This window comes from Ascaphus truei, chromosome 10 (assembly GCF_040206685.1).
Source record: "Ascaphus truei isolate aAscTru1 chromosome 10, aAscTru1.hap1, whole genome shotgun sequence".
NCBI lineage: Eukaryota > Metazoa > Chordata > Amphibia > Anura > Ascaphidae > Ascaphus > Ascaphus truei.
The window spans coordinates 5,192,135-5,204,128 of record NC_134492.1 but is presented as its reverse complement, the minus strand read 5'-3'; the positions used below and the strand labels follow the sequence as shown (position 1 = coordinate 5,204,128).

General features: G+C 42.8%; 1 protein-coding gene across 4 annotated transcripts in view; it reads right to left on the bottom strand.

Moving 5' to 3' along the window:
- Window positions 1–239: 239 nt before the first annotated feature.
- DDAH1 (dimethylarginine dimethylaminohydrolase 1) overlaps window positions 240–11,994 on the bottom strand; it is a 147,568-nt gene continuing 135,813 nt past the window's right edge. For all 4 annotated transcript variants that reach the window (XM_075615637.1, XM_075615636.1, XM_075615639.1 and 1 more), the window contains 2 exons: window positions 7,762–7,905; window positions 240–7,041 (listed from right to left, as the gene is read on the bottom strand). In XM_075615637.1, coding sequence (XP_075471752.1) covers window positions 6,925–7,041; window positions 7,762–7,905 — 261 coding nt within the window. In that variant the 3' untranslated portion in view covers window positions 240–6,924. The remainder of the gene's footprint in view (window positions 7,042–7,761; window positions 7,906–11,994) is intronic.

The following is an 11,994-nucleotide window of genomic DNA, read 5'->3' as shown; positions in this document are numbered from 1 at the left end:
AAACTCCTCATTTAGCTGCTAGTTATTTTAATTGTAAAACAATATTTATTTATTTTATTTATAAAACATTTTACCAGGAAGTAATACATTGAGAGTTACCATAAGTTATGCCTGGTGTGTTGTAAGTTGTACAATGCTGTGTATATTAGCAGCACTATCTAACATACACGTATCACAGTTTTCACTACTTGTTTGATATCAATTATTTTTGCATTGAAAAAGAAATAAAACACACAGCATACAGTTCCAGTGACGTTTTATTTCTTGGTTTTATATATAAATGAAAAAGTCACACCAATTGGGTCCCTGTGTAAAAGGCTTTGAAATGCACAGATGTCTTTTTGGCACAAAATGTTAGTAACAATACAGGATGCAAAGTTACCACCTGAACATGTACACAAATCAAACACAAGTGAAAGCTTTATACATTTGCTATAGTATTTCCTATAGGGAACCTCTAAGTATGGCTCTTGAATCTAATTTAACATACCTTACATAAAAAACAAACACTGTTGTCCACAAGAAAGGTGTTTGAACCAGTGATTGTACTGTGCCCCCTCCCCCCCACCCCCCAACACTACTTGTTAGGTAAAATTGATGCTATAAATGTGCATCGGCTGCTGGGAAATAAGGGACACACGGGCGTGTGAAATGTGGGTTGGCTTTGGAGATGCAATAGAAGGCTGCCGTTCAAATGGTCCAAAGAAGTCCCTGTCAACTTAACTCAACATTGACAAGTGGCACTGCAGCTTTAATTTCATGTGTGCTGCTGCTAGGCAATCAGGACAATATATGGAGATAACAAATGATCTTAGTCCTGTTTGGGAGCAGTTTTATGGATCAGTAGGGGGATTTTGGGAGGAAGTGTTAAGTTCTGTATCTGAGATGGAAAACACAATCAGGTCTAAAGTGACAAACATTTCCGCCTAACCAGTTTGATATGTATATGGATGTATGTATGTATGTATGTATGTATGTATGTATGTATGTATGTATGTATGTATACAGATATATACCTTCTTGTGATTCACAACTTCAACAATTTGACTCCCACATGACCCTGAAATGTTTACAAGAGTAGAACCAATGAAACTGCTTATGATTATATTATCTAACCGAGCACATACCCCCCCTCCCCACTATACATGTGTGTACACTCAAGGACAGGTTCTGTGAATAAATATATTTATGGTCCGCATAACACAGCAGAAATCAGTATTACTCTCAACAAAGAAGCAGTTTTCAGATTGGATTGTCCTACAGTTTGAGTGCAGCTAATAAAATAAAGAACATTGTTACAGTTTATAACCTCTAAAATTGCAATTTTATGCATGAACAATAAAATTCAGATATTCCTGAAGGGACAAAAATCCAGTGTTATCAGGCATGCAGAGTTTGGTGCAGGTGAAATATCTCGGAATACCTTCTCAGATTGGGAGTATTTAATGACAAAAAAGATTAACATATATGATGGATATTTTGATAACAAAGATTCTGGTGAAATCCATTGAAACTTGAACACAGCAGAACAGATGCAATTATATAGTTGGATATATAGTATATAAGTGACAAAACACGAGTGGAGATACACATGAACAAAGCAGCTCAGACCTTTAACAGACTACACAGTGACAAAGGTGTGTTGGATACACACAGTGACAAAGGTGTGTTGGATACACACAGTGACAAAGGTGTGTTGGATTCTTGTCCTGTTGTACAGAGAAAATTACACAGAATTATGCAGCAAATTAACATTGTTGACTAAAGTAGAAATACAAGATATCCTGAGCAAACGCAAGTGCTCACATGCATTTATACTGAAGCAGAGATATAAATGGAACTATTTTACAGTAGTGAGAAAGGTGCTGATCTTTATATAGGGTGGGGTCTCCCAAACTCACCCCTGAAGATCCACCTAATTATTTAAACACCTGATTCTAATTTTTCCCTTTAATTTAGCTGATAAAACCAGGGTTTCACTTACCTTTATACATACGCTGACTCTTAATTACTCATTGTTTGCCTAATTCATACATCATTTTGTTTCAAAAGACATGGAATAGGTTAATATAAACCCTAGTGGATATTTAAGAATTATATAAGAATTTCGTAATTATCAGTGCGGTTCACACATTTTCTCGCCACTGCATATGTAATATTTGTACTAAAGGACGTCTAGAGAACAACGAATCTCTTTAATCATGACTTCCCCACACATTTTATATATTATTTAAAAAGCGCACATATTCCAAGTATGACCATTGTTTTTGCATCACACGTCCTTTGAAATTCTAGTTTAAGTATATTCTGTGTTTTTGTAGGTAATTTCACATGGAAATTTGAATGTTATAAGCAGTGGTGATCAACCCCAGTACTCAAGACCCACCAACAGGTCAGGTTTTCAGGATATCCCAGCTTCAGCACAGATGGTGCAGTCTTCGACTGAGCCTCTGCTTGAGCCACCACTTGTGCTGAAGCAGGCATATCCTGAAAGCCTGACCTGTTGGTGGGTCTTGCAGTTGAGCCCCCCTGATGTAGTTACTGGCTGGACTCCCCATGCTGCCTGCGTGCAGTATTTCTATTGCTCAGGTGTATTCTTTAGCAATGGGCAGATATATATTTCTGAATAACACGTTTCTTGATTATAAAAACACCACTTTTGTTTACCCTGGAGCAAATATGCTGACATTAATCAGTTTGTGTGTCCAAATACTGTGACTTTGCCCACCCAAACCAGTAGTTTCCTTTGTTATAAAAAGTATATTGGTGGAAACATGACATACTATAGAAGCAAAACCTCTGCCGGATTATGTCCACATTCCCACTTTCAGAGGCTTAAATGTCAAATTCAATATCTCCTGACTGATGTCTTTCACAGCATGTGAGGTTGTGTAGTTATCACATTAATAATAATAGCATGTTCTTGTATAATAATAATAATAATAATAATAATAATAATAGCATGTTCTTGTATAGCGCTGCTAGTTTTACGTAGCGCTTTACAGAGACATTTTGCAGGCACAGGTCCCTGCCCCGTGGAGCTTACAATCTATGTTTTTGGTGCCTGAGGCACAGGGAGATAAAGAGACTTGCCCAAGGTCACAAGGAGCCGACACCGGGAATTGAACCAGGATCCCCTGCATCAAACTCAGTGCCAGTCAGTGTCTTTACTCACTGAGCCGCTCACATTATTTATATAGACATTTAAAGACTGAAGGAAGTATACAATATAGATGAGTTCCTGACCCAAATTATAATGCAGGAGTGGCCAACTCCAGTCCTCAAGGGCCACCAACAGGTCAGGTTTTTAGGATAACCCTGCTTCAGCACAGGTGGTGCAGTCGTCGACTGCAGTCGTTGTGCCACCTGTGCTGAAGCAGGGATATCCTTACAACCTGCCCTGTTGGTGGCCCTTGAGGACTGGAGTTGGCCTCCCCCGGCTTAATGTACTGTATTAATTTCCAAAGATAACTCATGCATTAGTTGGTTAGGGATTATTCCAGACAAACCTCATATATAATATTCATGACACTTCATTCAGAGCAGCAATGCGTGTGACACACACAAACACACATTGTGTGCTTATTTGCGTTGAACCGCGGCATTCCAAGCAGAAGGGACCCCCTGCTTCCTGAGACATTACATTTTCCAAGTCCCGTCCCAGAATTGCTGTCTGGCAGGAATATATTGCGCTCAGTACTTCTCTAGTGGCCAGTAACAAGTTCTTACACCGTGGGGTGACGTTCAGCTCCTGAACAGATCACCCACAGGAGAGAGGGGCCCATTTTTTCTGCTGATCTGGATCCACAGCGGATTGGCTGGATCCCCAGGTCCACGGATTTCAGCGAATCAATCTCACAAAGGGCGATTCGTCTTTTTTAAATCATATTCCGCGGATTGGATTCTTAAAATCCGCCGGGGGATTGCGGAATACGCCGATTGGTAAAATCCGCCAGCGGATTGCGGAATACGCCGATTGGTAAAATCCGCCGGGGGATTGCGGAATACGCCGATTGGTAAAATCCGCCAGCGGATTGCGGAACACGCCGATTGGTAAAATCCGCCGGGGGATTGCGGAATACGCCGATTGGTAAAATCCGCCGGGGGATTGCGGAATACGCCGATTGGTAAAATCCGCCAGCGGATGCGGAATACGCCGATTGGTAAAATCCGCCGGGGGATTGCGGAATACGCCGATTGGTAAAATCCGCCGGGGGATTGCGGAATACGCCGATTGGTAAAATCCGCCAGCGGATGCGGAATACGCCGATTGGTAAAATCCGCCGGGGGATTGCGGAATACGCCGATTGGTAAAATCCGCCAGCGGATTGCGGAACACGCCGATTGGTAAAATCCGCCAGCGGATTGTATCCAATGAGTGTTTTGATAATCCGCACGGATTGAAACTGGATTAATCCGTTGACGGATTTTACACCACGGAACGGATTTTGAACGGAAAGGCCAGGAAATTCCGCGAAACGGATTTTGACAGTTTCGTCCATTTCTACCCAGCAGCCATATTTGCTTTTCCTTGCAAGTACAGGCAGAAAGAAAACCATTAAATATCTCAGCAATCGGGGGACTTTAGTGTCACAGTTCAGCTGCAGAGGATTACCTGGTTAATATAAGGTTAAAAAAAGCAACCTGATTTTGGTGGGGATCAGTGCCTGAAGTGTTAATACCACTGGTTATTTCTGACTTTCATACAGAGTTGTTATCCCGGCTAAATCCCCTCATGCGACTGCATATAATGCACTTGTGTGCTGTGTCTATGAACAATTTTACATGACTACAATGGCTATTGTGAGAACCTAATGGTTAGGTGTTATCCACCCAGCATGCAATTCAACTGGTGCCATGAATTTGCGAACAGAACAAGGACAGATAGGTAACAGTTACACGGCAGGCAGACGTAGAACACCAACATATCCTGTTGCCAACTATTTATCTGGACACTTTGGGGCTGTTCTCGTAGCTCCGAGACCCTTTTGATGGGATCGGCCCGCTTTGCTATTCTGTCAGCCCTTATCGCATGTCCAGTCAGGATCTAAAAGGCTTTTTTAGAAGCGGTTTCACTCCGGCTCTGACAATCTGATCGGTTTGTCAAAAAAGTCTGCAACACGCATTATTATTTCTTTTCCGTAGCTCTGTCATGCAAACTTCTAAAAAGTCACATGTTTTTCACGCCACCTCCAGGGCGCGGTATTGTGCGCAACACAGAGCCTGAAATATGGGGTTGGCTGGGAGAACAGAACACATAAATCAGACTGGGGATGGAGTTTGCGCCTCAGGTCGTTCCGCTTCTAAAGCGCTTACAGTCCGGGCGGTTTGGCCGTTAAACGGGCGGTTTGGCACTTTTTATAGGAGCGGTTTGTGATAGAGAATAGGGGTTTTCTCACACTCATTCCGCTACATCTGAACATGCCACGCGGTCTGGCAATGACCACGTCGGAGCTATGTGAATAGGACCCTCTGGCCAAGGTCCACAGAAGGGGGCTAAACTTTAGCACACCTTTATCCCCTCTCATATTAATGGGAGCTGAGGAATGCTAAAGCTTAGCACCGTTTTGTAGACCTGGGCCTGAATTTGGCCTGTCTTCACTAAATGGTGCTTTGCCATAAGACACCTGGTGGCTCATTCAAGTGAGTTGGCTCTCAGGTGTCTTCAGGCCCTGCAAGTTCTCTTATAGCGTAGCACCGCTTAGTAAATACAGCCCACTATGTTGTACAAGTAGTATTGGATGCGTTTATTATCATAGTTAAAGACAATCTGTAATTTATTAAAGTAGACAAAACTTATCACACAAATTGCAAAATACAAGAATGTATCAATCATTTGATAAAATAAGGCAGCAGTTTGTTAGGAAGAAAAATGTCTATGTTAATGAACATACTTGGAAAAGCGGTGACTTCTAGCAGTAAGACTGCATTAAAAACTATGAGACGGCTGATACTAAAACAGACTCCAAATGAGTTACACTGCCAGAAAACCAATGAGAGTTGACATATCTGGTTAATCTGTTCGCTGCCAGTGTTGCAAGAACAGAGCCAGTAAAACACTTACAGATTGCTACTGCGGTATATGTGCATGTGCTGGCGTGTGCATCTTTCTAAGACATTTAATGAGCTCTTGCGGTTTTTTGTACTGACAAAAAAAGCTTTAAGACTTTATACCCCTTCAGGATTAATTTGTGCACCACAAACATACTCTCCGTTCTAACGCAGCAGGTGAGAGCTACAGGATACAATATACCAGTTATAGAGCGTTAGTGCAGGGGGGGAGGCAACGCCAGTCCTCAAGGGCCACCAACAGGTCAGAATTTAAGGATATCCCTGCTTCAGCACAGGTGGCTCAATCAGTGGCCCAGTCAATGACTGCACCACCTGTGCTGATGCAGGGATATCCTTAAAACCTAACCGGTTGGTGGCCCTTGAGGACTGGAGTTGGCCACTCCCTCTGTAGTGGATTTGATTGAGCAACACAACATAGTGACACAGTGACACAGTGGCACAGTGACATAGTGACACAGTGGCATAGTGGCACAGTGACACAGTGGCACAGTGACATAGTGACACAGTGGCACAGTGACAGTGACACAGTGACATAGTGACACAGTGACATAGTAGCTGCCTGCAACCTACACTTAGTTTGCAAACCTCTGTGACAGTGTGCTGGGCGGCCTGAATCACACTTATTCACACACACGCTATAGAAATATAAGGCCAGTTTTCAGGTGACAGTTTGAATGCATTTGCCCTAATCTTCCACGAGACACGTGAGAATTACCTGAACTAAAGAATAGGAAAGCAGCGTTAGTAGCACAGTGGTGGATTGTCCGTTAAAACAACATAGTGTAGGTGGCCGCAGACTCTGCTATCTTGCACGCACATTATTGCCAATTACAAGGGTGTGATTCTGTTAACTCAAAGGTCAGTTTTCTTGTTAATAAGGAGGGAGCAGCAGGTCAGGCAGCCGTCCACTTTTGCCAGCTCGATGTTTCCGATTGGGATCAGCATGTGCTCCTTCAGCTTCTCAAACACCTGGGAAGAAACGCGGAGCAGGGAAAGCTGACATGTATCTGTGTATAACAGTAATCTCCATGTATACAGGTCTCTCACACGGACTGCTCTAGTTCTGCTGTGAAGATCTTCTCATGTTTAAATAACTAATGGTCTTACTATGAGCAGGAAGGGCTCATTTACACACAGAGCATCACAGTGAGACCGTGACAGGTCACATGTACACCGTCCTATATGAGAACAGTAATACAAATACACGTGGCACTATATGATGAATGGTCACGTATTAATTCATTCCCATTAACCCTTGCAATCTTGGGTATCTCGTGGCTCCAAACTGATTGCTGTAAACATTCCAAACTGATGATGTAAACGAAGCATATACAATAAATTATTTATTAAATGATTCCTGATCTTGGGTGATTATATATAATATAAAAATATTACTTGTGAGCACATTCACATGTCTGAGACAGGTCTGCACCCTAGCCTTTCACCATTATCACCTCGCATACAGTGCTTCCACTGTAGCAAGGGATTCTGGGAAATGACATCCAAATGAGCACACAGTGCCACCTTTTGTCTCAAGTCCATTATTACATTGCGCTTGAGGACTGGATATACACACACACACACACACACACACACACACACACACACACACACACACACACACACACAGACACATAACTAAGGTTTCTGTCTGATATTCAAAGTGACGTGCTTTATTAGTGATTTTACCTTCACGCTCTCTGGAAAGTCTTCTGGTCCGCGGTGCAGTAAAACGTGTCCTTTGTTTGGTATGTTTAAGTAAACGCAGTTAGCGGCAGCATCATCAGGGACGGTCAGTTTGTCGTAGCGGTGATCACTCATCTGCTGCATGGTCTGTAAAACATCATTTTAAAACAAGGTCAATCACCCAAACCCAGAAATGTTACCACTGGTAAACATCATTTATGCCTCCTCTCAGCTGAAAAAAACTGCTTAGCGAATCCATTGATTTAATTATTACGCATACAATGTTACAATGTGCAGATGTGCACTGTTCTAAAAAGTTTTCCTGTTTTGGATATAGATTACGTAAAAATGTGAATTTGATGAACCAAATCATAACCTTGTGTAATCTGGATCAGTTTTTTTGCTCTGGTTATATCTGTGGCGGGTTCATTGTAAACATAATACTAATATATTGGTGTTATGCTGCGTGTTACCTTATTCATTGTTTTTATTGTGCCAACTATTTTGTAATGATGCTGTGATACATGAAAATGACAGAATTTGGTTCGCATACCCACGGGTGTTCTTTTTTTGTGAGGTTTCGGCCCTTTTTATAAGAGATTCGTTTTCTAGTATATTCGTTTTATTGCGTCACGTTTCATAGATTGCTCCTTTTAAATACTTGGTGAACATAGGCCCATATTTACTAAGCGCTGCTATGCCGAGAGATACGTTCCAGTGCCGTCCATCCACCTGATTGGCCTGTAATATGTCTTATACCATAGCACCATGTCATGAAAAGGGACGAGGTTAATCAAACAAACTGCAAATATATTATTGTGTTAATGACCCATTTTCTCTCAGTCATTTTCTTTGCTTTCTCTGTTCCATAACCTCCCCTCCTCTGCACTTCTATATGTGAGGGCACACTAAGGGAATATAGGGCTGCAGGTGGAAAGCTATACAGTACATGTAATGGGGTGAAGCGCGAGCCTGGGAGAGAAGGTGGAAGCATTCCACTTGATGGTAACTTTGCATTCTCTCCTTTTCATTGTCGGTAATACTGTATCTCTGCTTCTGTGCACCTGTCCCATGGGTGGGAAAGAGAGAGGATTTGGCACCAAACCAGTTATTTTTAGTCCAATGCCCTGAATGCGCGAGTAGAAGCAGGTACTGCAGGAGTATGCCGTGTTTCTGAGAGGCTGCAGGTACTGCAGGAGTATGCCGTGTTTCTGAGAGGCTGCAGGTACTGCAGGAGTATGCCGTGTTTCTGAGAGGCTGCAGGTACTGCAGGAGTATGACGTGTTTCTGAGAGGCTGCAGGTACTGCAGGAGTATGACGTGTTTCTGAGAGGCTGCAGGTACTGCAGGAGTATGACGTGTTTCTGAGAGGCTGCAGGTACTGCAGGAGTATGCCGTGTTTCTGAGAGGCTGCAGGTACTGCAGGAGTATGACGTGTTTCTGAGAGGCTGCAGAGGGCCGGGTCTCTGGCTCATACAGAACACAATGTTCTGCAGACACATGAGGCACAGTGGTTATTGCAGTGGTTATTGCAGTGGTTATTGCAGTGGTTATTGCAGTGGTTATTACAGTGGTTATTGCAGTGGTTATTACAGTGGTTATTACAGTGGTTATTGCAGTGGTTATTACAGTGGTTATTACAGGAATGGCTCTTGAAAAGTAAATAACTCCACTCTACATGTCTGTAGGATTCCTCCCGGCAGCGGTACAAATACAAACTGAAAATACATCAAACGTAATGGAGAACAACTGAACATCAATGTTTTCTGGGGGCTAAAATGAATCATTAAAATGTTGTTTTTTATTCTATTACAAATAGAAATGCACACGGACCGTCACTCAGTGAGCCGCCGCCGCATTATTTGCTCCGACGCCTTTTAACTCCTTATGCAGTTTGTTAACTTGCATATTGTGATTTTCAGTCCTGGATATTGTAGCTGCCAACAAGATATACGTTTCAATGATACACGAAATAATACAGAAACAAATGGAATGGCTGTAACACATGCACTCCAGCACTTAGACCAGAGATCCCAACGGGGTTCCGCTGCACCCTGGGGTTCCGTGAGAGGATGAGAAGGGGCCGCGGAGCCCTGCCCTGGGGTTCCGTGAGAAGATGGGAAGGGGGCACGGAGCCCTGCCCTGGGGTTCCGTGAGAGGATGAGAAGGGGCCGCGGAGCCCTGGGGTTCCGTGAGAGGATGGGAAGGGGCCGCGGAGCCCTGCCCTGGGGTTCCGTGAGAGGATGAGAAGGGGCCGGATGAGAATGCAGCCAATAGGAGGTGTCAGAAGCCTGGGGTTTGGGCCAAAAAGGGAAATAAGCAGCAGCATGGGCAGGTGAGGTGTGTGTGTCCTGTGTCTCCTGTGTCTGTCCGTCTTGTTGTGTGGGTGCCTCAGCAACTGAGCACTGTGATTAGGGGTTCCCGACAAAAAAGGTTGGAAACCACTGCCTTAGGCAAATTAGCAATAGTAGGCACCCTAAGGAAAGATGGCATGCGGAAAGAGTGTGCACTGCAAGACTGACCAATCAGAATCCCTATATCACTAGTACTGAGCATCTTTTCCAGAGTTGGTGATGCACATGGCACTTACGTGGCACATTAGACTGTAAGCTCTTCGGAGCAGGGACTACTGTTCCTAAATGTCACCTTTATGTTGTAGGCACTTCTTCCCATTACATGTTATTAGTATTATTTGTATTTATATAATTGTCATGTGTATTACTGAAGCGCTATGCACATTAATGGTGCTATATAGATAAAGATATACATACATACATGGCACTACTGCTTTACCACCAGCTACATATTCTGCCCAAGTAAGACGTGCGTTCCAATTGGTCACAAAGGCCTCCTGTATTGTTAGTGAATGCAGAACACGGTATTTACAGCAGCATGTATTTTCCATTCATGAAGAAGGGAAGTCCCACTGTCATGTGTTGATGGGTCTGTAATATATTTCTGTGAGCAATCACCATTTGACAAGAGACATTACAGGGGAAGGAGATAATATCCCTAAACATCTGGTTGTTCTTAAAACAATGTATGCCACAGAGTGTAATAAGGATGGACGGACTGCAGTGAGAAAAAATAATATGTACCATTTGTGCATGAACGTTTAGCAAAAAAATGCAATGATGGAGCCTATAATAAACTAAAAAGAAGCCCATATTATGGATTTCAGACACGGTGCCCACTGTGGCCGAGCTTTGCCGAATCAGCGTTTCTTAGAACTAAGGAACTTTAGGGTGAGGGGATATTAGTGATGCAGCTGTGGCCTCTAATTAGACATTTTTAGCAGCAGCGAGGATGTAAATTAATGTGACATTTTCACTAGAGAATAAGCCTGGAACTTTATGATGAGAACATTATGATCATAAAATGACTCACAAGCACTCCAGTCAATAACGTGATTTAGATGCATCTGTCACTCCTATTCTTTTAGTGATACAGAGATTAAATGTTTTGTGTACACTCTATAGTGCTGATTGGTAAAACTATTAAGCGCCATGTGCATCATGAATATTCAGACATTTCAAATCATAAGACAAAGTGTGACTTTGTTTTACATATTCAGACAATATAATATTATGCCGCACATACTTAGTATGGACCCTGCACGGCTCTGAAGAGAGAGTGTGAGAGTGTGAGAGAGAGTGTGAGAGAGTGTGATAGAGAGAGTGAGAGAGAGTGTGAGAGAGTGTGATAGAGAGAGTGATAGATAGAGTGTATGAGAGTGTGAGAGTGAGTGAGAAAGTGAGTGAGAGAGAGTGATAGAAAGAGTGATAGAAGGAGTGTGTGAGAATAATGCAGAAATGATGTTTGGCGTGAACCTCTTTTTGCAAGAGGGCTCCCATCACTAAATGGTAACAATGTGTGGGTACGGCTAGTCTGTATGTCAGTCAGGCTCACCAAAGGGACCAGAGGTATCAAAAGGAGTTACTGGACTCAGGCGTTAACCCCTTCAAGATAGTGTCTTGCAATTTTGTCGTACTGCATACAGTAGGATACAAATCGATTTTGAAGAAGAAAATGGTTCATGTCTCCCATCGCTGGAGATCCTTCTCTATCAGTATTTGCAGCGTTAGCTTTCTCCCTATTTTCAACGCTCAATTGGGAATCTGTTTATTCGGAGAAGCGCTTCGGTCGCTCGCAAAACGTTACGAGCAAGTCTCTCGCCGTTCCGTTCATAAAACTTTTTTCCTTTCATGTTTATACAAACGTTTCACAAAAGATTTTT